Below are 26,856 nucleotides of genomic sequence, written 5' to 3' on the forward strand. Positions count from 1 at the left end.
GAGAAAACACTGAATATGGAGTCTTTCCTGACCTGGGTTCAAGTCCCCGCTCTGCCACTGGTTAGCTGTGTGCATCCTGGAGATGTTATTCTCCCTCTCTGGGCCTCAGGGCCCTCCTATGTAAAAATCTACTCTAGCTGAGTAGTCAGTCTATGATGCTAATAATGTACATGCTAACCAAGTTAATTTGTAGCTAGAACATCATTATTTTTGAGTCAGAAAATGACTGCAACTGTTTATGTTATGAGACTTGGTAATTTGGGTAATTTCATTTTTGTCTTCCAGTAATGTTTTAGTGTTGTTCCCTTTGAAAATTTCTAACCTATTTCTTCTGAACTTGAGCTAAAAAGGGAAGGGATTTTGCCCCAGCCAGGGCAAAAAGATGGTAGTAAGTAGTGTCCCAGTTTGGCTGGGACTGAGGGGTTTCCTGGGACAAGGGCCCTCTTGTCCTAGGCAAAATGGATGATTGGTCACCCTACTGGAGAGAAATATGAAGGTTTGGAGATGGCTTGGAGGAATGGTCCTGGAAGGTCTCTCCTTCTGTTCCCTTTCTATGTGGAGTTTCCCTCATCACCCCCACTGACTGCTGTGGTTTTCATTATAAGGTACTACTCCCTTATTGGAAGGCTGATGGAGGTATAGGGAGGAGAAGTGGAGGACAGCCTTTAAACCAGTCACAAGCCCCCAAAGAGACAACTATTGCCAGGAAAGAAGCTGAAATGCTTGACTAGCACTGAGGCTATGGGGATTTTCCCTTTTTCTTCAAAAAAACAGAAAAGACCCAGTGGAAAAAAAAAAAGTGATGAGTTGTGAGGAAGGCAGCGAATCCTACGCAGCCCCAGGAGACAGCGCGCAGCTCATTTGTTTAAATTTGCAGCTGACGGCTGCCACCTCTCTATAGGTACCAGGCGAGTCTCTAAACATCAGACAGTGAGTGACCTGGGGACACACAGCTACAGCTATGAACTACCCCTTAGCCCTGGACATGGACTTCATAAACGACAACCTGGAGGACCTGGTAAGTAGGGACATAGCGTATGATCACCCAGGATACTTAGTGATACTTGGAATGCTAAATATCTTGTGCCCAGGGCCCGAGGAAGAGGGAATAGCTGGATCGGCAGAATCCAGACAGACCCATTGGCACCTGCCTTTTAAGATTTTATTTCCCATTCCATGGAGGAAGCAGATAAACAGAACTGCTGCCTTAAATAGACATCCTTTAGAGGGGATTGGAAGTACGGGTTCAGGCCCTGCACCCTCCCTGACTTGATATGTGACCTGAAACCAGTCACTTAGCCTCTACATTCTCTCCTTATCTCTTAGGGCTGGACTAAGGGGCTACACGGGAAAGTCCTTTGGAGTTTTTCTTAATGTCAGGAGGCTGTCATTACTAGTCGGCCCATCAATGTATACTTATTCATCTCTTGCTCTATCGTTATATCATCGGGACACTGTACTCTGTGCTCGATGGAGAAGTTGAGGAACGGGTCTTGGCCGTCAAATTTGGCTCATGGTCTAGCCAAGAAGAAAAAAAAAAATCACTCACCAGAAGCCAACAGATAATGATTATATGCTAAACTGAGAAAGTGTGAGACCAAGTGATCAGCACGGGAGGGGACCCCAGTAGGCCAGAGTCAGGGGGCAACGGATGCCAAGTCGGTGAGTGAACTCTGTGTTAAACCTAAGGATGTATTAGAACATGTTGTAGCCTCCCTCAAATGCCTGGAATTTCTAAAGAAAAGGTATTCTTGGGTGGGCTTAGAAAATGGTCCCCAGCAACACTCTGCCCCCCACCCAAGTCTCTCCCATGAAGTAGAGTGGTTCAGTTGGTTCAGTTGTCCCTGGGCTCCCAAAGGATGTGTGTGGGGAGCAGCTCAACAAGGGCTCCTGTTGGTAGGCAGAAGAGGACTCTTTTAAGGCTATTCCAGAAACTTCTTTGTGGCCTTTTCTCCCTTTCTCCCTTTCTCCTGTGGCCAATGGTACTTCTAGAGAAAGGACCAGTCTCTGAGCTGCACTCTGGGCTGGATCATGAAGGATCCAAACCCTTCCTCCTATAGCCACCAGATCACCTGACTTTCAACTCACCCTGAGATGTTCTCCGACTCCCTCTAGCTCCCCAGGCTGGAGTCTATACTGTAACTCCATTAACTGTGTTCCCAGACTTGCCTGGAAAAGTCTGCCTCTCACTTTCCCAGATCTTAAGGCCTGGAAGTATAAGTAGAACATGGGGAGAAGAAGGTGAGGAGAAGGGCTAATTACCCAAAGTCTGACCTCTTATATCCAATCCCCAGATAAAAGCAGAGCCATAACCATCAATCTAATCAGACCTGCTGCATAATTTGTGAGGCCCAATGCAAAATGAAAATTCAGGGTGTCTTGTTTAAAAGTTATTAAGAATTTCATGATCGCAACAGCTGAGCACTAAACCAAGCGTGGGGCTCTTCCAAGTACAGGGCCCTTTGTGACTGCGCAGGTTGAACGCCCATGAAGCTGGCCATGAGTCTAATAACAGAGTCTGGGTAATACCCCAGATCAAACTAAAACCCCACTTCCCTGACAAGGCAATGTGCTCCCACCTTGGCCCCCACTCCTGGCCCCTGGGCTTGCCTGTTTAGGATATTGGGTGTCTTCTTCTGCCAGCAGCTTCAAGCTGACCACGAGCCCTGACCCAGTTGGATACCATAGTAACCTACCCCAGACCTGGCTGGTCCTGGCTTCTGAGAAACCTCAAGAGTTTCCCCTAACTGCGCGTCTCACTCCACTGCGTGACCTACTAGAGACAGGTGTGGCTGGGGGCAGGGAGACAGCAGGATATGTCCCATATATCAAAGAAAACCTACAGCCCAGGGAGAAAGACCTGGTGACTTTCTTCAAGTCATACCTCAAATGAGTGGTCTTGGACCAGGCATCCCACTGGGCCTGAACTCCCTCAATCAGGGTCTATCCTGGAGTCCAAGAGTCCTGGGACCATCTGGGCTCTGGGGCTCTTCTTCAACCAGCTCTCAGTGCCTCGTCCCACCTTTACTTACCTCCTATACACTCTCTACCTAAGGTCGTTGCCCCTCACAAGCACAGACCCTTTCCTTCCACCCCCAGCCACTCACAGCAGGGCCTTGAGCAGTTTTGATGTTCTCCCTGACAGGGCCTGGGCTGGGGCAGCAGAGCAGCAGAAGCGTCTTGCGTGTAGTTTCTCAGCCTGTAGTTACTGATTTGTGGTGCATTAAAGGTCTTAGTTCCCCATTTCTCTCTGCAGTTAATCTAGCTTCTCTTCTTTTTGCTTCCTAGTCCCCTCCCTGTCCTTGTACAAACCATGTATTTGTTCACTTTCCTGGAACACTGGGTTCTATACTCTAGTGTTGGGTTAAGAACTGGGGGCTCTTGGCCATAAGTCAAATGTTAGTCATCCTGTTTTTGCTTTCTCCTCTTGAATTCTAAAACCAATTCTAGCTGTTCAAAATGTCCATTTTCTTAAGGTGTACTACAATTCCCATGAGTGAAGGATCCAAACAGAAAAACAACTAGATGACTAAGTATAAGAAACAAGGAGCCAGGTCCCTGGGGTGTGCATGCCAGGGACCCATCCTGCTGAAAATGCATATGCAGGCAGACCTAGAAAAGCCTCTGTCCATAGGAACCTTGATCTGAGAGCGTGGAGCCTCCTCTGGGTAGAACCAGGGGTTGGGGCACATATGGGGAAGGGCCAGTCATAAACTCCAGCCCGACACTGCATACCAGCCAAGAGGGGAAGCTGCTATAAAGGGTCCAGCCCCAGGGCCTGGCTTCCCCTGATCCCTCCCTGGTCATGGCCTCCCTAAATTATGACTTCAGTGTGATAAGAGAATCACAGGCTACAAAGCCAATCCACATGTGTCATCTCATTTCATCAAGCTGGTGTGAAGAAGAGGAACCAAAACCAGCCCAGGCACTTCTGGGCTTTATCTTGGGGGAGGGTAGGATGCCCCCCAACCAGGCCAAAAGTCCCAGAAGAACCCTGGTGGAGTAGGCACCACCTGGATGTGATTGGAGGTATCAGAAATGAGGAAGATCCCCCCAGGGCCAGCCTGGGGAGGGGCCGGCATTGGGGCAAATCTGGGCCCAGGCGCACCATAGTCTCCATCAGGAACTCTTGCCTTCCTTGAGGACACAGACTGGCTGGTCCACTCTGGCACAGTGACATAAAAAGTGGCCATGGATTTGACACTGAGAATCAGAACACAAGAATGAACATTCTTTCAGAAATCATGGGACAAAATATCTCAATCAGCAGTGACCCAAGTGATGGTTTCAAGAGATCACTGTACACACCTAGGAGACATCTACCTGTCCTTCCGACCGTGTGACTCTGTCCCCACAGTGCAAACTGACTTGGAGCGCCAAGGAGTACCCCCTTAATCCTAAACACTCAGTGCAGGGGTTGCGGTAGTTTAAAGTTTCCCCCCAGAACCACATCCAAAGTAGTACCATATTTCTAATAGCTAAAACCCTTGGGTAGAAATGGAAGAGGAGCTTGGCACACTCACTCCCGAAGGGAAGGGGCAGGGAAAAGGGAAAATTTGACAAATGGCAAACCAGAGTCTCAGATGGTCTTTTGGGAGTGTGGTCCTCCAAAGGAAGAGTGAGCTAAGGGATACAGAATTTTACCCTCACCCTTAGCCCAGTCTCATTCCTCTAGAACCCTGAACCCCTTAAACCACTGAAGGGCAGAATGAGAGAGATGTCCAAGCTGGTCCAACTCACAGCTCTTGACCCTTGGCTGGGAATATCCAGACAGGGACATGAAAGGAGCTGGAGCCCTTATGTGCTCCCTATGGCCAGAGTGATGAGCTGCATCTGTGTGCAGATGCCTCTTGCAGCCAGTATGACTCAGGTTCCGGGAGTCTTGGGGTTCAGCCTGGATGAACCATGCACTCAGCAGCCCTGCCTCTCTCCTCAGGGATGAGTAGCAAAGTCAGGCTAGGGCATTCACTGGCTGCAGGACAGACAGGTGAAAGAAGTAAATGGCTCCCACCCAGGTGTTGAGCTACATGAAGCTCATGCTGAGGGCAGCCAGAGAACCTGAGCATCTGGGAACTGAGAGTGGGGGGAGTTTGAGAGCATGGCCCACCCTCCTTTCTAGGGTAGGACTCCCTTCCCACACATTGGGGCTCAAACATTCCTCTTCCTCCCACGGGCCCCAACCCATTGTTGGACAGTTCTGCCTGTTAGAAGTTTCTTTCTCCTCCAACTGAAACACCCGCAACCCTAACCTCTGCTCATTTCTTCTGGTCTACCCTCTAGAACCATACACAATAAGCCCAGCCATCCCTCTTGCCTATGGGGGCTCTTGCCAATCCTTAAAGAAGACAGTTTTCCAGGACTCAAGTCTTCTCTTCCCCAGACTCTCTACCTTGGTACCTGGAAACGTCCTATCAGGCTGGAATTCCCAGGCCCCTCAGCAAACTGATCAGCCTTGTCCAGACCAAACAAACGGGGTTGGTGCCAGATGCCCACCCATGGGCTTCTGTTCACCTAGAGTAAGATAACAGTAGCACATCTGGTAGCCACATGACCCAGTTGACTCATCTTAAGCTTGCAGTCAAAAAACTGTCAGGTCTTTTTCTCATCAACTGTCTGTTGTCAAGCCAGATCTTCCCTAACTCGTCCCTGGACAGTTGAAGCTTTAAACCTGAGTCTAGCTCTCTATATTTTCTCCTATCAATTCCAACTGGCCAGTTTGAGCTCATAGTTCCAGATTGCAGAGAACTCTGCATTATCCAAAAGTGTCCTCCAGCCATGTCATCCAGGACAGGGCAGAGAGTGTAAGAGGAAAGGACCTAGGACAGAAACCCCCGCCCCACCTTGCTGACACATAATCCCAGTCAGAAATGTTTGCTGAGCTTCACACTGGCCAGTGCGGGGCAGTGAGGCCATCTTATTATTTGGAATCAGATGAGGCTTGGAGACTTTAATTATACAGGGAGGGGCCTGGGTCCTACAGTGGCTCCCGAGGAAAGAAAGAAGGGAAGGGCAGCGGGAGGATTGGAAGGACGGAGAACAGTACCATCTGTAATCCCACCACACCAGCACTTCCATCTCTTCCCCCCACCCTCCCTTCTCCTGGCCCCTCAAAACCAGAACACACACTGTTCTAGCCCCTTTTCTGCCCCATCCTCAGTGCTCACAGCAATTTCCCACCTATATTCCTGGCTCTGTACTCAGCTTCATCCTGGTCATCATGTTTTCTTGCCTTCTTTGGTGCATGGGTCCTTGGCCTCTGTGTAGGCTGTGGTCTACTGGGACCTGCCTGTGCCACACACTGTCATGGCCTCGACTGGGCACATCTGTGTCTATACAGAGTACATGCTGCTGTCAGAGTGTGCGTGTGCGTGAGCGCACAGCTTTCGGTTACCGTTCAGCCACACTGCCCGCATTGTGTTCCCTCTGGACATGAAGCTTGGAGAGCGCCCTTCTGTACCCAACTCCTTATGGTATTCAGAACTCCTGATTCTTCACCTCCCACCAGGCCACAGCCAACCTTGCTTGGTTTGGAGAAGGGTAGGGGAGCCTGATCCCCTGGGTATGGGAAGTGGCTTTAACACGTGCCACTCCCAAGCCCCCAAAATGTCTGTTTGACACCTCCTACCGAGATGTACTGCCAACTCCCAGCACCCCTCAGAACAGCTTTCTCTCTTCTTCCCCTCTCTGCACTTTGCCAAACAAATACCTCTTGACAAGGAGGAAGACACAGCACCCCTTCTCCCAACCCTCCTCTAAACCTGGGTTTTCAGGAGATGAGGGCTCAGGTCCTGGGGACATATCGAGCTGTATGGACTTTAAATGAGAAATAAGCCAATCAACCTGGATGCTTTAGAGAGTAAAGACTTGAGTGTTTCTCATTAAGGGCCTCTGGCCAGACAGGCTAAGCCCTCCTGGCACAGCCAGTTTCCCACCACTGCCAAGGTAGGTGGAGCCCGGCCCCACTGACTACCCCAAGCCCTGCATCTCTCCTCCTTCGGAATTGCTTTGTTCTGCATGAAGACTGCTCATCTCACTGTTTTCCCCTTTAACTCCTGCTGAATTCCAGTATGAGTCAAATGGTTATACTCAGTGATGATAATGGAAATAGCTCCCAATACAGAGAGAGAACCCAAAATAGGTGCTAAGCTATCAAGGGCATTGGGAGGAACTGAAGAAGGGTAAAAAGGAGTGTCTGAGTGTCCACTGAGGCACAAAGAGAGACTTGCCTAAAGTCCTAGAATACAAGGGCCCCTGCCTGGCCTTCTCTGGGAAACTGCTCTGAGAGCAAACCAGCACACATCTGTTGCATGTCCGTTGTGTGTAAAACACATGGCATTGAAGGAGGACGCAGAAGGCCTGCCTCCAGGAACTTGCCATCTAGTGAGGAAATAGACATCCCAACTCTGAGTGCTGTAATAAAGGCACACGTAATGCAAAAAGAGAGAATGTGATTCCAAGTTGAAGAGCTAGGAAGTATGTAGGCGGGTGTTACTGAGTGGGGCCTTGAAGGAAGCATAGGAATTAGGTAAGCAAATTTAGGAAAGACTGCTCTGCAAAAGGAAGAGTTTGAGCAAAGTTTTTTGAGACCCGAATGTGCTAGGGTGATGGGGGTGGGCAGCCAGTGGAATGATGAGCCTGAAAGATAGGGTGCCTGAAGCCATAAAGTAGGTAAAATAGGGATGACGTTTGAAAGGTCGGAGGAATATACATTTTGTAGAGATTTAAAGGCATTTTGGGGGCATTTAGACCTCACCCTGCAAGTCCAGGGTTTTCAAAACAAAGTAGAATCATTTTCTTAAGCAAAAGCTTTTGTGTGAAATACCACGTAAGACGGAGAGTAGAGATCTCTGGTTTAAAGGCAAAGATGGGAGACTGGAGCCTGACTAGCCCTCTCCTGCCCCAGCCCTAGTGAAAGAAATCCATAGAATCATGCTGCAGGGATGCCCTGCACTTGGTTCCAAAATTGAGCAATGTGGGTTACACCTCCTTCCCTGAGAGAACATGTAGGTGACCCTCATTTCCTTCTGAGCACTGCCTTGTATTCTATCTTGTGAATGCGCTGAAGTTGGCTCACCCCAGTCTTCTACTGATGAACTTTCTCACAAATGTGACTTTTTCTTATAATTGGCATTGCTAGTCAATGTGAAATTGGGGGGGAAAGATAAAGACAAAAGAAAAGAAAAACCATTGTTTGGAGGTAAATCGGGAACCGATAAAGGACTTTCTGCAGGGACACCAACGTGATGGATTTGTGGGTTGGAAAGCTCATCTGTCCTCTCTGCATAGGAGACGGACAAGAGTGGAGACCCACGGAGAGGTGGTAGTCTCGAGCATTAGTGAAGAAGGGCTGGACTGAGGTGATGGCAGAGGGCTGCTGGGGTGGAGGGTTGGCAGATGTCTCTGCCATTGTACTAATGTGTCCCATCACCCCCTTCACATACCCCAGGGACCAGAAGGAAAAACCAAGTTGGGGAATGGGTCTGTCTGCCACTGACAGTGAGTGTATGGACTCACAGCTGAGGGTCCTGAGTGCCAGTGCAACCACCCCTGCTTGTGTGGGACCCGCACTGTCATGGAAGGAGGGAAGCATGAGACGACCCAGAGCCATGGTGCAGAGTACCCTCTCCCATTCTTCCCTCCCTGGGCTCATGGGTTATAGAAATGTCTTTTTGAACCCACATTAGTTGGTTATAATTGGTTTTGAGATGCCGTGGGGAAGGGTCTGGTTAAGGGAGGGGCCTGGTTAGGGAGGGGTGGGAAGAACAGAGCTGGGAAGTGAGGAAGAGCAGGTGCAGGGCAACAGCTGTGAGTGAAAGGTATGAAAACATGCAGCATGTCTTCCTTTGTGGTTAGCTGGGTAAACAACCTGAGTGCTGGGGGGAGGAGGTAGAGGGGGAGAAGGGAGTTTCCGGAGGCAGGGTGGGCACATCCCCTTCACTTGGAACAGGCTCCCTCCCTCCCCACTGTGCCTTCCTTCTGCCTCTCTCCTGTGCCTCTGGGCTTTCTGCTTCTGAAGCTCTTCTTGCCGTCAGCAGAGAAGGGAGCAGAGCAGGGACTGTGCTAGTGAAGGGCAGGCACTGCTGCCTCGTGGGGGAAGGATTCACTCTGCAGTGGGATCAAGCGGATTCAAATAGAGCTGGTCTTTAGCGAGACACATTGGTAAAATAGGGATATTACATACCTTGAGCCTGTTGTGCGGATGAAATGAAACAGGAGGCCATTACTACAATTTCGTTTATAATGAAGACAGACAGGAATGGGGGACAAATAAAGAGGAAGCCAACAGGACACATCAGCACCCACCCCATCAGCGGGATCCTAGGTTTTAGTATCCACTGTTCTGTTTAGAATTGGAACAGATGTCTCCTTGTCGCAACTAGAGCCATTCCCAAACTGAGGTCCTGAGTCCAGCCCCTGAGCCTACAGCCTTCCATACTTGAGGACATATAAACACAGAGTAACTTACAGGTGCACAGCCCTTCAGAGTTTGTGAAGCATGTCCACACCATATATCTTCTTTTATCTTCATCACTTTCTTGTGAGGAATTAGTCCCTTTTAGACGAAAATTGAACTTGGAAAAGGCAAAGTGATTTGGGAATTGGGATTTGGTCAGTGAGACATATAGGGAGTGCAGGGACAAAATCAATTAGCCTGAGGGACAGGAAAAATCTACAAGGGAATCAGGGTCCCTCCCCGAGAAGAAAGATGAGTCCTCAGTTCTCTGACCCCCTGTCTTTTTGCCCTGCCCTACAAGGAGTTGGGTAACTACAGCGACAGCACGGAGACCTCCCCGGTGGAAAACCACATCTGCTCCACAGTCGAAGGACCCCTCCTCACCTCCTTCAAGGCCGTGTTCATGCCCGTGGCCTATGGCCTCATCTTCCTCCTGGGCATGATGGGCAACATCCTGGTGCTGGTCATCCTGGAGCGGCACCGGCAGACACGCAGCTCCACGGAGACCTTCCTGTTCCACCTGGCGGTGGCTGACCTCCTATTGGTCTTCATCCTGCCCTTTGCTGTGGCTGAGGGCTCTGTGGGCTGGGTCCTAGGCACCTTCCTCTGCAAAACTGTGATTACTCTGCACAAGATCAACTTCTACTGCAGCAGCCTACTCCTGGCCTGCATCGCTGTGGACCGCTACCTGGCCATAGTCCACGCTGTCCACGCCTACCGACACCGCCGCCTGCTCTCCATCCACATTACCTGTGCGGTCATCTGGCTGGCAGGCTTCTTCTTCGCCTTGCCAGAGATCCTCTTCGCCAAAGTCAGCCAACCCCATCACAATGACTCTCTGCCACGCTGCACCTTTTCCCAAGAAAACCAAGCCGAAACCAATGCCTGGTTTACCTCCCGCTTCCTCTACCATTTCGGAGGATTCCTGCTGCCAATGCTGGTGATGGGCTGCTGCTACGTAGGGGTGGTGCACAGGCTGTGCCAGGCCCAGAGGCGCCCTCAGCGGCAGAAGGCAGTCAGGGTGGCCATCCTGGTGACGAGTGTCTTCTTTCTCTGCTGGTCACCCTACCACATCGTCATTTTCCTGGACACACTGTCCAGGCTGAAAGCCATTGGCAATAGCTGTGAGCTGAATGGCTATCTCTCTGTGGCCATCACCCTGAGTGAATTCCTGGGCCTGGCCCACTGCTGCCTCAATCCCATGCTCTACACTTTCGCCGGAGTGAAGTTCCGTAGTGACCTGTCACGGATTCTGACCAAGCTGGGCTGTGCCGGCCCTGCTTCCCTTTGCCAGTTCTTCCCTAGTTGGCGCAAGAACAGTCTCTCTGAGTCAGAGAATGCCACTTCCCTCACCACCTTCTAGGTCCCAGCCTCCCTTTGTTTCTGCCTTCCTTGGGGGATACACTGATGCTGGAACCCCTTCCAATAGGAGCTGGGATCCTAAGAGCTTACTGTGGTTCGTGTCCTCAAATGGGACAGCAAGATGAACCAAGCTTTCTCTCCGGGACATCCCTGCCAGCTCTTCTCCTCCCACCCTCAGGGCTAGGCTAGATAGAGCCCAGGGAGGCGAAAGCAGCCCACAGGAAAGCAAACGATACCCATGCCCATCTGCATCACCCTGGGCTGAGAGGACCACACTTTCTCTCATCTTAACCATCCAAAGCTGAAGAAACTATTTCCGTCCTTGCCAATATGGAAAGCCATTCCCCTCTCAGAACTCACACTCCATCATCTTATGGGCCACTGTCTTCCACAACTACCCACCTCTCCTCCTACCCCACCTGCCAAAAAAGCTAGAAGCTGAACACCAGGGGATGGATGGAGATCAAGGCTGAAGAAAGGCCAGCTGGCAGCAGAGAATGGCCTTAACAGGTTTCAATCCCTAACCAACACAGAGATTCTGCCAGGCCACCAGCCCTGCAGCATCTTGACCAAGCAGGAAGCTCAGACTGACCCAGTCCAGGTAGCTGCCCGGCTCTGAACAAAATGGTGCTGGGCCAGCTCTGTGTCATGGGGCCCTGGAAGGTCTGCAGACGGAGGGTGGACTCCATGCACCCTCAGAGACCAGCCAGTGTCCTAGGGAAAAACTAAGGCTGAGCAAGAAGAGAGGAACTCAACCAGGGAAATAAAAGAGGAGGTTTAAGTACAAACCAAAGCCAGCCATCTTCTCTGCCCAGAGTGGAGAGCTCCCAGGGCTGGCCAGGGGTGGCTGGATCCAGGACCCTGGTGGTTCTGGGCACTGATGGGTTAGGAGGCAGACTTGTTCTTCCCTGTCGCCTCCCCATAAGCTACACAGCCAGGGGAAACTCCTCAGGCAGCAGAGGGGTCCCAACCACAACAGAGGAAGCACTTAGCTAAGAGTCAGAACAAATATGTAGACCCCCTAAGGAGCAAGACAGAAAGGGGCCTCTGGGGACCATCTCATCCAGCCCCTGCCTGGAGGCGAAGCCCAGGGCACACTGTCTCTCTGGGCCTCAACAAGAGCTACCTGCAGCATCCCCTTAGGCTGGACAGTGTGAGAAGCAGGCCTGGGCAGGGAAGTCCCCAGGCCTCAGGAAGCGGAGCCCTGCCCTAGAGAGGATACTACTCAGATGGAACCAGGGGAAGCTGCTCCACGCTAGCTCCCCACCCACCCACGGGCCAGCCTGCCCTGGGGGGAGGTTCTCCTTCCCTCTGCCCAGACTTTGGTCTGGTTGGAGTGGAACAGCAGGGACCCCTGCACTTGTTGAGGGCAAATCTGGGTTGCCCACTGCCACTCAAGCCAATCAGCCACTCTCCCTAGGAGGCTCCCAGGAGGGAAGTCAGAGCTGTTGACCCAGGGCACTGTCTTCACAGAACCCTGGGGTCCCCTTTTTTTCTCCTAGCATCCAACAAGAAGCTGGGCAGTGGAGGAGCCAGAGACAGAAGCAAAAAGGCAAAAGGTTGGATTTTTAATTTTCTTTTTAATAAAAAGGCACCTATAAAACAGGTCAATACAGTACAGGCAGCACAGAGACCCCCGGAACAAGCCTAAAAATTGTTTCAAAATAAAAACCAAGAGGATGTCTTCACATATTGTATTTATATATTTATATATGTATATTTATATAATGGTACAAAATGGCTGGGGTATGGCCATGGATGGAGGGAAGTAGGCTGGCCTGTGTGGTTCACCTTGAAAAGCTAATCTGATGGGGGAAGTGGGAGGAGAACGGGGAGAGCACTGGGCCCTTTGCAGTCTGACCCCTCTCCCTCCAGGCAGGAATCAGTTTGAGGAGTCTTGGGTCAAGGAAGGGGGCTCACGGGAACAGGGCCCAGGTTGAGGCAGGGCTGGCAAAGTGCCTGGCTGAAGCGTAAGTGGCCCCTGGACACAAAGGCCTGGGCTCTGGCCCCTGGGAAGTGCTGGGGGAGGCAGGAGCCTGTAGCCAGCCCGAGGAAGCGCTTGACCTGGCTGACGGTGGACTGAGGACAGCACCAGTCTGGGAGAAGTGAGGGCAAATTCCTTTTGTGTCACAGCTGCCAATGCGAAACTAGGCCCTGCAGGTCAGGAAGGCTGGAGACGGGGGGCCATGGCAGAAGACACCTTATCTAGAAATGGCCTCTGGCCCTGGGGACACGGTACAAATAAGCCTCAGCCAGGGAACTGCCTTGCCACCTCACAAGGCTGGAAAGGAAGTGAGAAAAGGAGAAGTGTTTTACTCCTGGGGCCAAGAGGGGCAAAACACCCAGTCATGTATGGCTTCAGCTCTGACCAGAGGTGGGGGGGGAGGTCTTTGGGACTGAGGGGAAGGCAGTGACTGTGCCTGGGTGGGCACAGAGCCCCAAGCCCTGGGCAGAGAGGCCTTGCCGGTAAATGGGCAAGAGAAAGCAGCAGAATGCTCCCCTACTCCCTGTCCAACACTTTTTCTCTAATCCATCCTCAGGGCACGGAGGCTGGAGGAAGGCAGGCTGGGCCAAACCCTTTTCCCTCCTCCTTTGGGGACAGAAGTAGGTGACAGCCTCTGGAAGAGTCAGGGAGGGCCCTGGCATTTACCTGGCCCGGGGCGACTGCAGCTGGCACAAGACCATCTGGGCAACCACGCCCCCCTCCAAGGCTCCACTCAAGGGCACACAGCCTCCGCCTTTCTCCTTTCCTTCATCCCAGGCTGAGAACCAAGGGCTTCAAGTTCTGGCTAAGATGTAGCAGCAGAGGACACCAGACATCCACAACCTGGAAGCCAGGAGCCCATGTCACTGCGTGGGGCAAACATGGATGCACGAACACAGGTTCTCCTGGATCACTCAGCGGCAGTCAGGCTGCCACCCTGGGGTGGGTCTCAGCCCTGCCAGGGCTCACCAGGTGGAATCCTAGGTGGTCTGACCTCAGTTTAGGTGGGCGTATCTATGTGATTTCACCATTTGGGGAGAGGACAGGAATGGTATCCTTTATGGACACAGAGACACTACAAACAGTGGATAGGTGTGTCAGACTGCACGTCCCTGGGTCCAGGGGAATGGAAGGGGCAATGATTTGAAGGGGGGAAGGGTTTCTTTTATCCTTTTTGTTGTTGTGTGACTTCTATCAAAACACAGAAATACAGCACACACACAAACGGGCACAAAAGTGCAGCGCTCTATTTACAGCTACGGCTGGCACCTGCCCACCTGGCCAGCTGCCTGCAGGGAGAGGTGGGAAAGGGGATCAGCCACATCAGCAGGGAGAGGAAAAGAGGCAGGAAGACAGAACTGGGTGGGAGCAGAGAAACCAAGAGGAGGCAAGTGAAGCTGGAGCAATGAAGATAGCAGCAGAAAGAGATAGAGAGGGGACAGTTCACCTCTCCTCTCTCCCCAAGGATTTGATAAAGGACTCCTACAGCATAGCTGAACAAGGGTGGGTAGAGACAGAGAGAAAACAGGCTCCACAGAACTTGAGAGAAGTGGGGAAGGGGAAGCCCTGGTGGCCGAAATGGAACAAACCCCAATCCGATGTCCCCCACCCCACTCTGCCACTCCCCACTGCCAGCACATCTGGTTTGCACAAATGCCACTCCTCACACAAGCCCCCGCCCATGCCCTCCACCCCACCCTTTGACCCAGGCCATCCCAACACTGGAGGGGAAGAAACTTTTTTCAGGTTATCATATTTGCAATATTGCCCCAGCTCCAGCCCCCTCAACAGGGAGTGCTAGAAGGGCAGGTTGGCCATGCTGCCCGGTGCAGGGAGGTAGCCCATCTGGCTGTCCAGAGACACACTGCGCTGCCGCAGGGGGTGGGACACCATGAGGTTCTGCTGGGGTGGAGGGCCCATGAGGGGACCCTGTGGAGAGAGCATGTGGGGGGGCTGGCTGTAGACCTCACCCCCCACACCCCGTTGCTTCATCAGCATGAAATTCTGCTGGGTCATGAGGCCTTGTGGAGGGGACATGACCCCCTGGTGCAGGCCGTGGGGCACCATGCCCTGCTGTGGGGGCGCACCTGTCCTGCCCAGCAAGGACATCTGTCCGGGGTGGCACATGGACATGTTGAGCCCCCGCTGGATGCCCTGCTGGCCTGGGAGGTTGGAGGGCCGTGAGGGGGTCTGTTCCGCCATCATGTTCTGCAGGTTCATGAGATGCAGATTGGGGGGCTGGGCTTTGGGGGGCTGGTTCTCACTCTTGGGGAAGTACTGGAGGGTGCTGCTTGGCTTCTCAGAGGGGATGATCCTTGACAAGTCGAACTCAGGGATCCCCGTCGGGGTGGGCCGGATCACCTCACTCAGCTCAGGGTCGTTCAGCACTGATGCCACCCCCGGGAGCACACCTGGGGGGTATGCGTCGCCCATACGCCCAGCCATGCCTTTGCCCATCAGGTGCTGCTGTGGGGGCATGGGGCCGGGTGGCTGGCTGGGTAGGTCCTCTGGGGGCAGGGGCATGCCTGAAGGGTAGTGCGGCTGCAGGCCAGGCCCCCCACCCCCACCCCCACTGGGGGCCATGGCACCATGGGGCTGCTGCAGCCGAGGGGGGAAGGGCATCATCTGGGATGAGCTAGGCACAGCGCCACAGGGGGCATTCAGAGAGTCTGGGCCCCCTGGAGCCATCATCATGGAGTTTTGCGGGGGTCCTCCTGTCCCCTGAGCATTAGGGTGTAGTGGAATGTTGGAACCCAGAGGGGTGGGGGAGGGCAACATGGTAGGTGGAGGCTCATGGGACAGGGGCTGTTGGCCTGGCAGGTTCATGCCCATGGGGCTCTGGGCAGCAGCTGAGTTCAGGTGCATCTGGTTGGGCTGGTTATTGCTGATCCCTATAGGGAAAGAGAAAAGGGGGTGAGGAACTATGTGCACCCAGCTGGGGGAGGGTGCTGAACTCAGTCCTCCCCCACACCCCAGTCAGACTGGTGCCAGGGGTGAGGACTTTCAACATTGGCCTGCCCTGGCTGGGCGGGAAGGGACTTGAGGCATTTAGGTTAAAAGCCAAGAGACCCAGGTTCTGGCCCAGTTTGCCACGGACTCACCACTGGATGCTGGAAAGACCACTCAAGTGCTCTGGGCTTGGTTTCACTAAATGACTACTCGAGTGGGAACTGTGTGCCAGGACATCACACCCCCACTCCCAGGGCCCTCTGAAAGCACATAAAAGCCAGCATGACCACAGGGGCCATTGCTGGCCATGCCCTCTCTCCCCACCCCCAGCGCCAACACCAGCTCTTCTCCCTGTGGCCCCCTTCCTGTTCCCGCACCTGGCCCGGAGCCCTGCGGAGGTGGTGGCGGGGGAAGCAGGGGCCGGTCGGGCAGCAGCTCGTCCTCTGAGGTGGCGATGGTCTTGATGGCATTGTGGTAGAGCGGGGTGGAGCTGGGCATGGCGTACTTAGACATCTGGGACATCATCAGTGACAGAGGGTTCTGGGAGGGCGTGGGGTCTGGGGAGGAAGTGAAGGGCAGGCTGGGGTTCATGAGGCCGCTGGGGGGGTTGGCGGGAGGCGCTGAGGAGCTGCTCCGGGGACCGCTGGGCGGGAGGGCACCTACAGAAGTGGGGAGATAGAAAGACCAGGGGGTGACTGGGGAGGGGAAATGAATCTGGCTGTTCACACTGAGGGTTCAGGAGAGGTCAGCTCCCAAATCTCCACCTGCCTCCTCCAGGCACATCTACCTCTATTGAGATGTCTCACTGAACACAGACCTGCCCCCTGCCCCCCATTACCACTACAGTCCATCTTTCTTCAGTTTCTGCAGCCTCAGGGCCCTGGGCAGTGGGGAAGATCCCTCAAAATGCCTGGGAGATTAACATGTGCTCCTGGGAAAGGCCATACACAGCTGCTAACGTCTGCCCCTCAAGCAGAGCCATCCACCTCTAGGCCCCAGTAGGTGCCTTAAATCACTCCCCTGCCCCAGCATGAACACACCACCTGAGAGACTCCCAGTTTCAGAATCCAGTGCCCACTTGCCTGGCCCAGCTGACTCACCTTGCTCCATGTTGCCCAAGGTAGTGGAAGAATTCATGTTGAGAGGCGGCTGCTTGTTCTGGGGGACCCCAGGGCTGGGCATGGCTGTCTTGGGAGAGGCAACCCAGCCTGGAGAAGGCACCGCCATGGAAGGAGACTTCAGCCTGCTGGGAGAGCCAGTGGGCGAACGGACACTGAGAGAGGAGCTGAGGACCTGGGGTGACTTGAGAGGTCCTGACGGGTTGGCCGAAGGCAAGGGCACCATCTGTGAGGGAGTCTGGGGTGACTTCAGGTTGGCGGTGGGCGATGTGACCAGGGGTGAGTGCACTTGGCTAAGGGTGGGCGACTTCAGGTGCCCCATGCCAGGCGAGGCCATCTGATTAATACTGATGGTGAGGTCCGAAGGCCGTCTGCCCAGCCCCCGATTTGGGGCTGAATGCACAGACCCGGGAGGATTGGATGCAGCGGGCAGAGGCATGTGACTGAGTCGAGTGGTGCCCACATTGCCTAAGGGCATTGAGCTCTGGTCAGGGCTGAACATGTCTTGGGTATTGCCCATGTCCTGGGGCAGGGCTTGGTAGGGTCCCTGGCCCCCAGAGAACCCCTGCTGGCCCTGGGTGGGAAACTGCGAAGGCATCAGCATCTTCTGTGGGCCGCTCATCATGCCACTGCTGTTCTGAGCCCGCACGCGGGCCATGTCCTCAGGACCGAGGCCCTGTGGCCCCATCATGTCCCCGGGGCTCCGCATCTTCTGCGACATCAGCATCTGCTGCTGCGGGGTCATCTGCACATTCAGGTTCATGTTCATGTTCATGTTCACATTCATGTTCATGTTGAGGTTGCCGGGCCCCAGGGGGGCGTCCACCTCCCTCAGCGCAGACTGCCCCATGGTGGGGCTCAGGAGGCCCCGGCCTCCGCCAAACTCCAAGCCCATGGGCGTGCCGGCCAGGCCCTCGCCACCAGCCATCTGTCCGGGGAACATGGCTGGATCCATCTGCCGGTGCGCCTGCATCATCCGCTCCATCTCCACTCCCTGCCCCAGGCCACTGCCACCAGCCATGCCCAGGGGGCGCTGCATGCCCAGAGACCGCTTTTCCAGCAGCTGGTGCCGCAGCAGCTCCTCACGAACCCGAGGGGTCATGAATCTTTCAGCTTCACTCTGCCCACCTGGGTAGGGCACAGCGTTCTGGGCAAAATTGCTGGGTCCCCCAATGGGGGGCAAGTCTTCGGTCCAGCCCATACCCGGCCTCACAGGCCTCTGCATGGCATTCACGGGCACCTCCATGGGCATGCCTTGCATGCCCCCAAACCCAGGCACCCGTTGCATCTGGTTGCCTGGGAAACGGGGGCCGGGGAAAGGTGGTCCACCCCGGAGCTGCATGGGATCTTGGACATCCATGGGCCCCCGCAGCTGTGCACCCATTCCAGGTGGCCACTGATCCCCTGGCTTGCTGTGGTAGGGAGGTGGGGGCCCCCTCACCATCATGCCCCCCATGCCCATCATGTCCTGCAGAGGGCGGCCCCCATGCAGCCCAATCTGCTCCTCTTTCCGTCGTTTCTCCTCGTAGTACTCTTCCTGCAGCTTGCGCCAGGCCACCTGCTCAGGCGTCAGGCTATCCTGGCCCAGCCTCTGCATCATCATGTTCATCTGCTGCCCCATGTCCCCACCCGGGGGGTGCCCAGGCACTTCATGCTCCAGCGGGGGGCCCCCTAGGCTCTGTGTCTGCGAAATCATGGACTGTAAGGGCTCCTCATACTTCTTCAGCCCACTGGGAGGGGCCGTGGGTGGCTGCTGGGGGGCAGAAGGGGCTTGTGCTGGTGGTCCCCCCTCACCTGCTCCTCCCGGGGGTCCCTTGAGGAAGGGCTCAGTCTCCCCGCTGCGGAGCAACAGCCGCTCAATGTCTCGAAGTGTCTGGAGGGAACGCTCCCGATGCTCCAGCTGCTCCTTGGACAGGCCCTCTGAGCCCAACAGGCTCCGCTGCCCATTTCCTGTGGGCGCGGCCTCCCCTAGCAGGGCAGGGCCAGGGGCACTGCTGGGGTCTCCTCCAGGAGGCAGTGGGTTGTTGTTGGTAGCAGCTGTAGGGGTGTTAGGGTGGGTACCCCCAGTCCCACCACCCGTGCTGGCAGCTCCCACTGAGTTGGGTGTCAGGTCCTGATTGGTGTCCTCAGGAGGCCCCTCAGAAGGCAGAGCAGGAGGAACACTGCCAGGGGCTGGGGGTGGCGGTGGCGGCAGTGAAGGTGGCTGGGCCTGTGGGGTGCCTGCTGATGGTGTGCTCAGAGGTAGTGGTTCTGGGGTGGGCGGCATTTTGGGGGCCTGCAAGAGGATAAAGGCAGAGCATGAGATAGGTAAGGGGACGCCACCAGCCAATCTGGCTCTTCATGGATATGCCAAGCCAGGGCCAGGTACCACACTCACCTGGTCAAGCTTGGCCCGGGGCACATTCTGCTGGTGGTAGGCGAGGATGGAGTCGGCCCGACCCTGCAGCACCGCCTCTGCAGCCCTGCAGAGGGGTCAAGCACAAATAGCTCAGAGAGGTAGGCAGGAGTGAGCCCTTGCCCTCACCCTTACAAACAGGCTCCCATGTGCCTGGCATTCTGAGGGATAAATTATAAATGTGATTCCATCTAACCACCACATCCCTAGGAGGAAGGTGTCATACCCTCCACTTGACCAACCTTGGACCCCTGTAGGCACTCACTCAGGTCTCCAGGCTAAGGGGTGCTGGGTAAATGGAGAGGATTGGTCTGCCCTGAGGCACTTACGTGTTGGCCAGGTGGGTGGTGAAGACATACACGAACTGTGAGGAAGTCTTTCCAGGAACACCCCCGCCCCCGCCCCCGGGGGCATCAGGCCGAAGGCCTGGCTGGGGCCCATGCGGAGGGCCTGGTGCGCTGCTCTCACTGAGGGGGAGTTGGGCGGCTTGGCCAGGACCCAGCTGTGGGGCCGCCATGGCTGGATCTGCTACATTACAATCTGCATGAGAGAAGAGAAGGAAAGAGGGTAAGCGGCCCAGATTTAGAAGGAAGAACCAGCTGGCACCCTCATTGCCCCATACCAGAGATGTCCAGAGACAGAGGCTCACTGCTTTACAGCTGGTGCCCACAGGGTCATTTGTTGCCACAATCTGGTGTTTTCACTAGCATGGTTCCCATACTTAACTTACCCTAGACGAGTCTTTAGCCAGGATGGAAATTGTGGGGACCATGTGGAGCAGAGAGAGAGGGAAAGTGTGACCCTTACAAACAGGCTCCCATGTGCCTGGGATTCTGATGGATAATTACGGCTGTGATTCCATGTAACCACCACATCCCTAGGAGGAAGCTGTCATACTCTTTACTTTACCAATGAGGAAACAGCCTCAGAGGGATGAAGTTACTCTCCCAGGGTGACACAGACAGTGAGTGTCAAGCCTGCTCTTAACCCAGCTCTGCCCCCTCATGCTACCGTCTGCATACATGTGCACACACACTGACAGGTGAGAGGAAAAAGCAAAAAGGTTGCACCCATTGATGATTCAAACAATGAATGGTTTTTCATGCTAGCCCCACCACTAACTGTGTGACCTTATGAGCAAGACACTTCATTCCACTAAGCCTCAGTTTCTTCATCTATAAAATGGAAACACTTTTAACTCCCACCCTGCACAGGGGGCAGGTCAAAGAACTTCTATATTTTTATAGGAGTTTAGAACCAAATCACAAACTGAAAAATCACTGGGAAATCAGAGAAAAGGAAGACATCGTAGGTGCACTCCCCGGGTGGACTAGCCACCAAGAGAAGCTTTGTTCCACAGTCACAAACTTGATTTTAAGTCCCAGCCTAGAAAAGATCTACAATTGGTCATTAATGAGTCTAGGTGAGTGAGTGGACCCATTCCCATGCCAGGAAAAACAAGTCGAAGTGCCCAGCCTGCACACGGGAAATCACAGCACTCTCAGTTTGTACAAGGCCAACTGCATGAAGTTGCCTCCCTTGAACCAGGGCACCAGCCACTTTCCCACAGGCCCAGAGTTAAGTTCCTCTCCTTTGGATAAACCTTCTCTAACAGTCCTACCTCATAGGGCCCTGGTCTGGACCCTGTCTCTCCAACTTTATATAGAATAACAGAGCCAAAAGTTTGTGGAGAGTAGGACTTGAGAACCAAATTCCATGGGTGAAGACTATCCTGGGGAAGAGGGAGAGGTGTACTCAGAATACTGAACTAGGACTCGGGGATACAAGTTATGGGGAGGGAGGCAGGATTTATTTCAATAAGGAACTTTCTAGTACATTAATAACAATAATAAAAACTAACACTGTTCTAAATATGTTATATGTATTCCTCATTTATTCCTTATACTAACCCTGAGGTAAATATTTTTACACATGAAGAAACTGAGGCCCTTTTCCCAATTTACACAAATAATTCATGGAAACATGGGATATAAACCAACGTGGTCTGATTGAAGGGTCTGTGCTGTTAACCTCTACATTACATTGCCTGCCCATTAAGAACTCTTCAAGAATCTAATGGCAGGACGGCCAGTTTGCTCAGTGGTCAGAGCAGAGTGCTCATAACACCAGGGTCGTCAGTTCGATTCCCACATGGGCCAGGGAGCTGTGTCCTCCACAACTAGACTAAAAACAACAACTTGACTTGGAGCTGAGCTGCGCCCCCCCCCCCCAACAACTAGATTGAAAACAATGACTTGACATGGAGCTGATGGGTCCTGGAAAAACACACTGTTCCCCAATATTCCTCAATAAAAATGAAAAAAAAAAAAAAGAATCTAATGGCAGTACAACTAAAATAGTAAAAGTGGTTGCCTTGGTATTGGGCATAATATGTTACCAATATCTCCTTTGTATTTCCATGTGTCTTCCAATGTTTCTACAATGGTGCAGTCTAACATCAAAAAAGTGAATGGGGTCGGGTGGGGTCGGTTCTTAGAGATAGTGACCACTCCCATCTGTCAGTGATGGGTTCAGCCAGGGGCTCACGAACTGCCAGTCAGTCCCCTGGGGGGAACCTAGGACCAGATGACCTTTAAAATCGCAGCCAGCTGCAGTAGCTTCAGTATTTGATCCCATGTACTACCTCCATAGACATGGTCTGCTTATTTTACAAACATTTGTTAAGTCTGTTTCCTCCTCTACAATAGGCATCATAATAACACCTACCTCACAGGGCTGTTGTAAGGCTTAAATACCACAAAGTAGCAAAGTAGCCAGCATATTTTTTTTTTCTTCCTTCTAAGCCCTGGCCTTCAAGTTAACAATTTAACATTCTCTGGCTAGCTTCTTATGCATTAAGCTGTTTCTCCCCACCAATCAGCTGTAAGCTTTGAGGGAAAGCACCAAATAAATTTGCATGGGTGTCTCCAAGGCAGGGGGCCCCATCAGGCCCAAATAAATTCTGAACAATAAAAGAATGAGTGGGCATCCACTCACACCCACACTTCGTACTGGTGAAGCACTCTAGGTACTTGCCAGGATTCAATTAGAGGTTAGGGAAGGACACCAGAGGCACAGCCAGTGTCAGCTCACACCCAGGCTTAGCACCACCTGTCCTGCTCCCAGTGATGCTAGACTCTCGATGCCCTCTCTCCACTGACCAGTAGGTGGCAGCATAGGCCGGGAATTCATGGAAGGAGGTAAAGGTGGCAAAGCCAAGAGAGGCCACCCAAGGTTCACTCACCGCTAGGAAGAGGGGGCCACTGAGCACCTGGGAGGCAGGGGAAGAGCTGTCACAGTGCAGAGCAGGACAGAGTCTGCGAGGTGGGATAGGAGAGAAGGAGCCTGGGCACCTGACCCTTGCTCTTTGCTCAGGTTGTCTTCTAAAGCCCTAGGTGAAGAGAGGGAGGCTCCCTCAGGGCAGCCATGGACCACAGCACCCTGGCATTGATAAGCACTCACTGTGGGCGGCCCCAATGGGCTTGTCCTCCTCCTCGCTGTCTGGTCCTGAGCACCATTCATCCCCGCTGTATGGCTGCTTCCGCTCCAGCACACACCGTCGCTTACTCCGGGGTGCCACCTCTGCCCAGGCAGGACAGAGGAAGGCAAGGGTCAGAGTGAGTGTCCAGAGTACCTGTCCTCCCACATCCAGGCCCATTCTCCCAGATGCCCCACCCCAGAGGGTACTGCCCAGGATATGGTGGGCACTTAGCCAGCCCTTGGCCCCCACCACACCACCATTTGGTTCTGATTTCTCTACCGCCCGGCCGTCTCCCCTCCCCCACCCAGCACCAAGCACAGCATAATCCCCAACCACAACTGGTTCTAATTAGGACTGGGGGGGGCTGCTGCTACTCTTCCAGGCCAGTGCCTGCTCGGCAGCTCCCACCAGCCCAGATACCAGGAGGTTCCTGAGATGTGTGGGTCTGCTCCTCACCCAGAGCACCTCCCTCTTCCCCTCTGGGGGCTCTGGTGGGAAAGCAGGAGAAGAATGAGACTGACCAGAAACCCATCACTTTGTGTGGCCCCTCCATGGGTGGCACCTAAGGATGATAAATCTCCACCCTGGCCAACACCAATCCTGAGAGAACAACCAGGTTGGTGAGTATAACAGGGGTAAGAGAAAGGTGCCCCTGCATAAATGCAGGAGAGGAGCAAGGGATGAGGATTAGGCAAGGGAGACAGAAAGATGGTCTCCCAGCAAGTCTGGGCGTTGGACTATGGAATATGGTGGGATCTTGGGAATCAGGAAATGGGGTACCTTTGGCCTCTGAATCCAAGGATGGGGTCCCAGACTCTCGCTGCTCTCCGGAGTCAACAGACACGCTCCGCTCCCTCTTCACTTTGCCTTTGAGTGAGCTGAAAGGGGGCACCCCTGCCTGGGTGTTCTTCAGATTTGAGTTGCTGGGTGAGATCTGGTTGGCCTTGGCCCCATGGTTCCCCGCCCCCACGCCCTTCGAGCCCAGGTTGCAGGTGGGTCCTTGGTTCACATTCTGGTGCTGGGATTGGGCCCCACCATTCCCTGTCTTGCCATGATTGGTCAACTTATTTTCTGGGTGCATTGGCTTGGCTGGGGCAGGGGGGCAGTGGCCACGGGGGGACAGTGGAGGGCTCCCTGGAGCTTCTCTCCTCCTGGGGTGGGGTAACCTGGGAGAAGGTGGGAGAGACATAAAAAGTTAAATCTTGCTAGGGACTTTTAACATGCCTTGATTTTAAATTGCCCCATCCTGCCTCACCTAATGGTAGGGGAAGTAGGGGCTGAGCATCTTAAGACCACCAGCTATTCCCTACCTCCTTCCATGGCTTCTCAGACAAGGGCAGATACCCTTCACGTTGGCGAGTGAAGATGGGCAAACCCCTCCACCCCCAGCCCCACAATTCAAATGAAAATCCAGGGCCTTTCATTGGCAGAATCCACCCACAGCCCCAGCCCCAGCATCCATCAAGCTGCAAGCCTCCATGGCAATGCCCCGACTTCCACTAGCACCTGACCAACACCTAAGCATCCTCTCTTCTAGGATTTGCTGTCTTCATATGCCAAGGTCTCAAACCTCAACTTCCATGTGTCCCAACACCAGCAAGGAAGGGACACTGGACCTGAGGGTCACTGCTCATGCCCCAATCCCATTCCCCTGGGGAAGTGGAGAAAAGCACACCAGAGTGGTACCCACTGGTCCAGACAGCTCCCCAGAGCAGGAGGGGGAAAGCCTGAAGAAGGTTGGCAGGCAGGCCTGGCCGGCAGGCACAAGCAGGAGGAAAGGGGGAGGGGAGTGGTGTGTGGAACAGACTGGAGTGCAGCTCGAAGACAAGGATTTCTGCAGCCTAAGCTGCGGGCCCTTTAAGATCCAGCCCGCTCCCCACACCACCTCCCCCTCCCCGGAGACCTATTAATAGCCGCTGGAAAGATCACATCACGGGAGAGGATATTTATCCCCCCTCATTCCATACCAGCTCAGATTTATTTCAGCTCTGCTGTCCTGCTGCTGCCGCCTGGCCCTGTCTGCAGGCTTCTCCTGGGAAAGGGGAGGAAGGAAGGCACAGCCCCTTCCCTCTAGCTCCCACCCCCAGCTAGACTAAGGCCAGAGGGCACCACTGGACCCTACAGTGGGGTAGGGGGTAAGGGTTCTGCTCAAACCTTTTTTAAGAGGAAAGGGCTAGAAGGGACTAGAACAGCAGACTTAGCTGATTGACATTCCCCTCTGTCCCCAGGGCCCTGGCACTAAGGCTTTGGGCTCCTGCCTCTGGGCAGGCCTTCCCATTCTGACCCCCCTTGGGCCCACTGGTGACCTGGAAGCCAGGTGCCCAGGGAAGCTCACTCTCCAAGCCAATACAGCTCAGTCCCATCACCACTGGGCCCTTCCCTTCCCGCACTCCACACACACATCCCACCCTCCACGACACCCACACACCTTGTCTTGTTAGCCAGGATCCTCATGGCTCCCACACACAGTGGGGCTACGGCCCCTGTGCGTGCCCAGGGCCCAGCCAGGTACTCGGTACTGGAGCACGGACTGCAGCAACAAGCCCCAAAGAGAAAACTTGTGACTTGGGGAGGGGGTGTAAGAAGGGGAGGGGAGAAGGGAGGACCCAGGAGCCCTGGGACTGTGGAACTGGACAGGGTGGGGTGGGGCCGGAAAGAATGGACTGCTAGGTGGGGTCTCGATTCTAGAGGCCGGTCCTGTCCCAGTCCTCCTGCACTTTACCCTCAGGGAGCTTGCAGTCTCTAGCAAGTACCCACCCCCACCCCCGGGCCGCAAAGGCAGAATGCACTAAAAGGATAGGTTGCAAAGGTGCCCATGTGGGGCGGCCATGAGGTCTGTCCTGGCTCCCTAGGGGACTCCCGCTCCCAGGCACGCCCCTCACCCCGGGTGGGGAACCCCTCACACCCGACACCACCACCCCACGCGCTGCACCCCGCCCCGGGCACCCCCTGCGTGGAGGGGGCCGGGGATGGGGGCCCTGCTCCGCCCCCAGCTCGAGGCCTAGCCCGTGCCCATCCCAGCAGGCCCGGACCGGCAGCGAGAGGCCTGGCGGGGCCCCGGGGCTGCAGCTGGGCTCTTCTGGAGACCAGTAACGCTGGCTCAGATTCCTCCCCGACCGCAAGAATGCAGGAGCCTCCCCTCCCCGCCCCCCTCCCCAGCACCCCACCCCGCCCCCCTCGGCTGAGCCAGAGCAGAGAGGCAGAGCAAGCGAGCCAGCGAGCCAGCAGGCGAGAGAGCGGGAGGCGGACAGGACTGCAGCTCCCCTCCGGGCCCCGCACGCGCCGCACGGACAGACACACTGTCCAGGGCCGCGAGGGCTGGGCGCCCCGCGACGGGGCCCGGGTTCGGCTTAGCGCGGGGAGCTGCCAGGCAGGGTCTCCGAGAGCCACCAGTACCCGAACTCTGACTCACACACACTCACAGCTCACACGTGGACCGGGAAACAAAGACACGCACGGAGCCCAGGAAGCGACAGGCGCGCCCACGCCGACCCGGCGGAGGTGTGCTGGAGGGCGCGGGAGGCGCCGGCCCAAGCCAGGAGCCACGGAAACAGCCTGCGGCCCGCAGACACACGGGCTGCCGGAGCGCAGCGAGTGAGCACGCGTGCCGACTCATTGAACAGATGAAAAGACTGAGGCCCGGCCACAAGACAGCCATAGAAAGTTGAGCCTAGTAGTCAGAGAAACATACACAAAGCCATAGCTACAGCACCAACAAACAAGACGTAAAGAAATACAGAAGCCTCATCCTACCGCCCCCTCCCCTGCCCTGCCCCCACCTCCCCCAGGCGATCCCGGTAAGGGATGGGGGAGGGGAGGAGTCTTGGGACTGGAGCTTTGTCCAGGTGACAGGCCCAGACAGACACAGGGGCACACTCCCGCAGCTTCCTGCCTGGCTGCTGGAGGCTGGGCTGGGACCTCAGGGTGAAGGGGCCCCACCTGTGACCCTGTAAGTCTAACCCTAACTTAACCCCAGGGCACATTGGCCTCCCTAACTCCAGCACGGTCTCGGGAGGGAGGTGCCTCAGGGGAAGGTTTCAAAGTCCAGGGCCTGGCTGGGAAGCTGCTAGCCCCCGTCTACTGCATCATTACAGGGGCTTTCGAGATGGCAGA

The 26,856-nt window shown here is 54.6% G+C and overlaps 2 protein-coding genes across 8 annotated transcripts in view; one reads left to right on the plus strand and one right to left on the minus strand.

The window, feature by feature from the left end:
• Positions 1–907: 907 nt before the first annotated feature.
• Positions 908–12,265, plus strand: CXCR5 (C-X-C motif chemokine receptor 5). Its single transcript, XM_033118981.1, has 2 exons — positions 908–1,018; positions 9,756–12,265. Exons 1-2 carry the CDS (start codon positions 962–964, stop codon positions 10,815–10,817), a joined length of 1,119 nt encoding a protein of 372 aa, XP_032974872.1. The 5' UTR covers positions 908–961; the 3' UTR covers positions 10,818–12,265.
• Positions 12,266–12,369: 104 nt separating this feature from the next.
• The window catches only part of BCL9L (BCL9 like), a 28,532-nt gene continuing 14,045 nt past the window's right edge, over positions 12,370–26,856 (minus strand). For 2 of the 7 annotated variants that reach the window (XM_033118976.1, XM_033118975.1), the window contains 8 exons: positions 25,172–25,273; positions 23,524–23,909; positions 22,725–22,844; positions 19,592–19,802; positions 19,245–19,329; positions 16,850–19,142; positions 16,127–16,408; positions 12,370–15,691 (listed from right to left, as the gene is read on the minus strand). In XM_033118976.1, the coding sequence (XP_032974867.1) occupies positions 14,598–15,691; positions 16,127–16,408; positions 16,850–19,142; positions 19,245–19,329; positions 19,592–19,802; positions 22,725–22,844; positions 23,524–23,909; positions 25,172–25,197 (4,497 nt within the window). In that variant the 5' untranslated portion in view covers positions 25,198–25,273 and the 3' untranslated portion in view covers positions 12,370–14,597. Of the gene's footprint in view, positions 15,692–16,126; positions 16,409–16,849; positions 19,143–19,244; positions 19,330–19,591; positions 19,803–22,724; positions 22,845–23,523; positions 23,910–24,710; positions 25,141–25,171; positions 25,274–26,165; positions 26,414–26,856 lie in introns of those variants that run through there. The other 5 variants (XM_033118973.1, XM_033118974.1, XM_033118978.1 and 2 more) reach the window with 5 other exon arrangements.

The sequence above is a fragment of the Rhinolophus ferrumequinum genome, chromosome 11 (assembly GCF_004115265.2).
Source record: "Rhinolophus ferrumequinum isolate MPI-CBG mRhiFer1 chromosome 11, mRhiFer1_v1.p, whole genome shotgun sequence".
In the NCBI taxonomy this organism is placed as follows: domain Eukaryota; kingdom Metazoa; phylum Chordata; class Mammalia; order Chiroptera; family Rhinolophidae; genus Rhinolophus; species Rhinolophus ferrumequinum.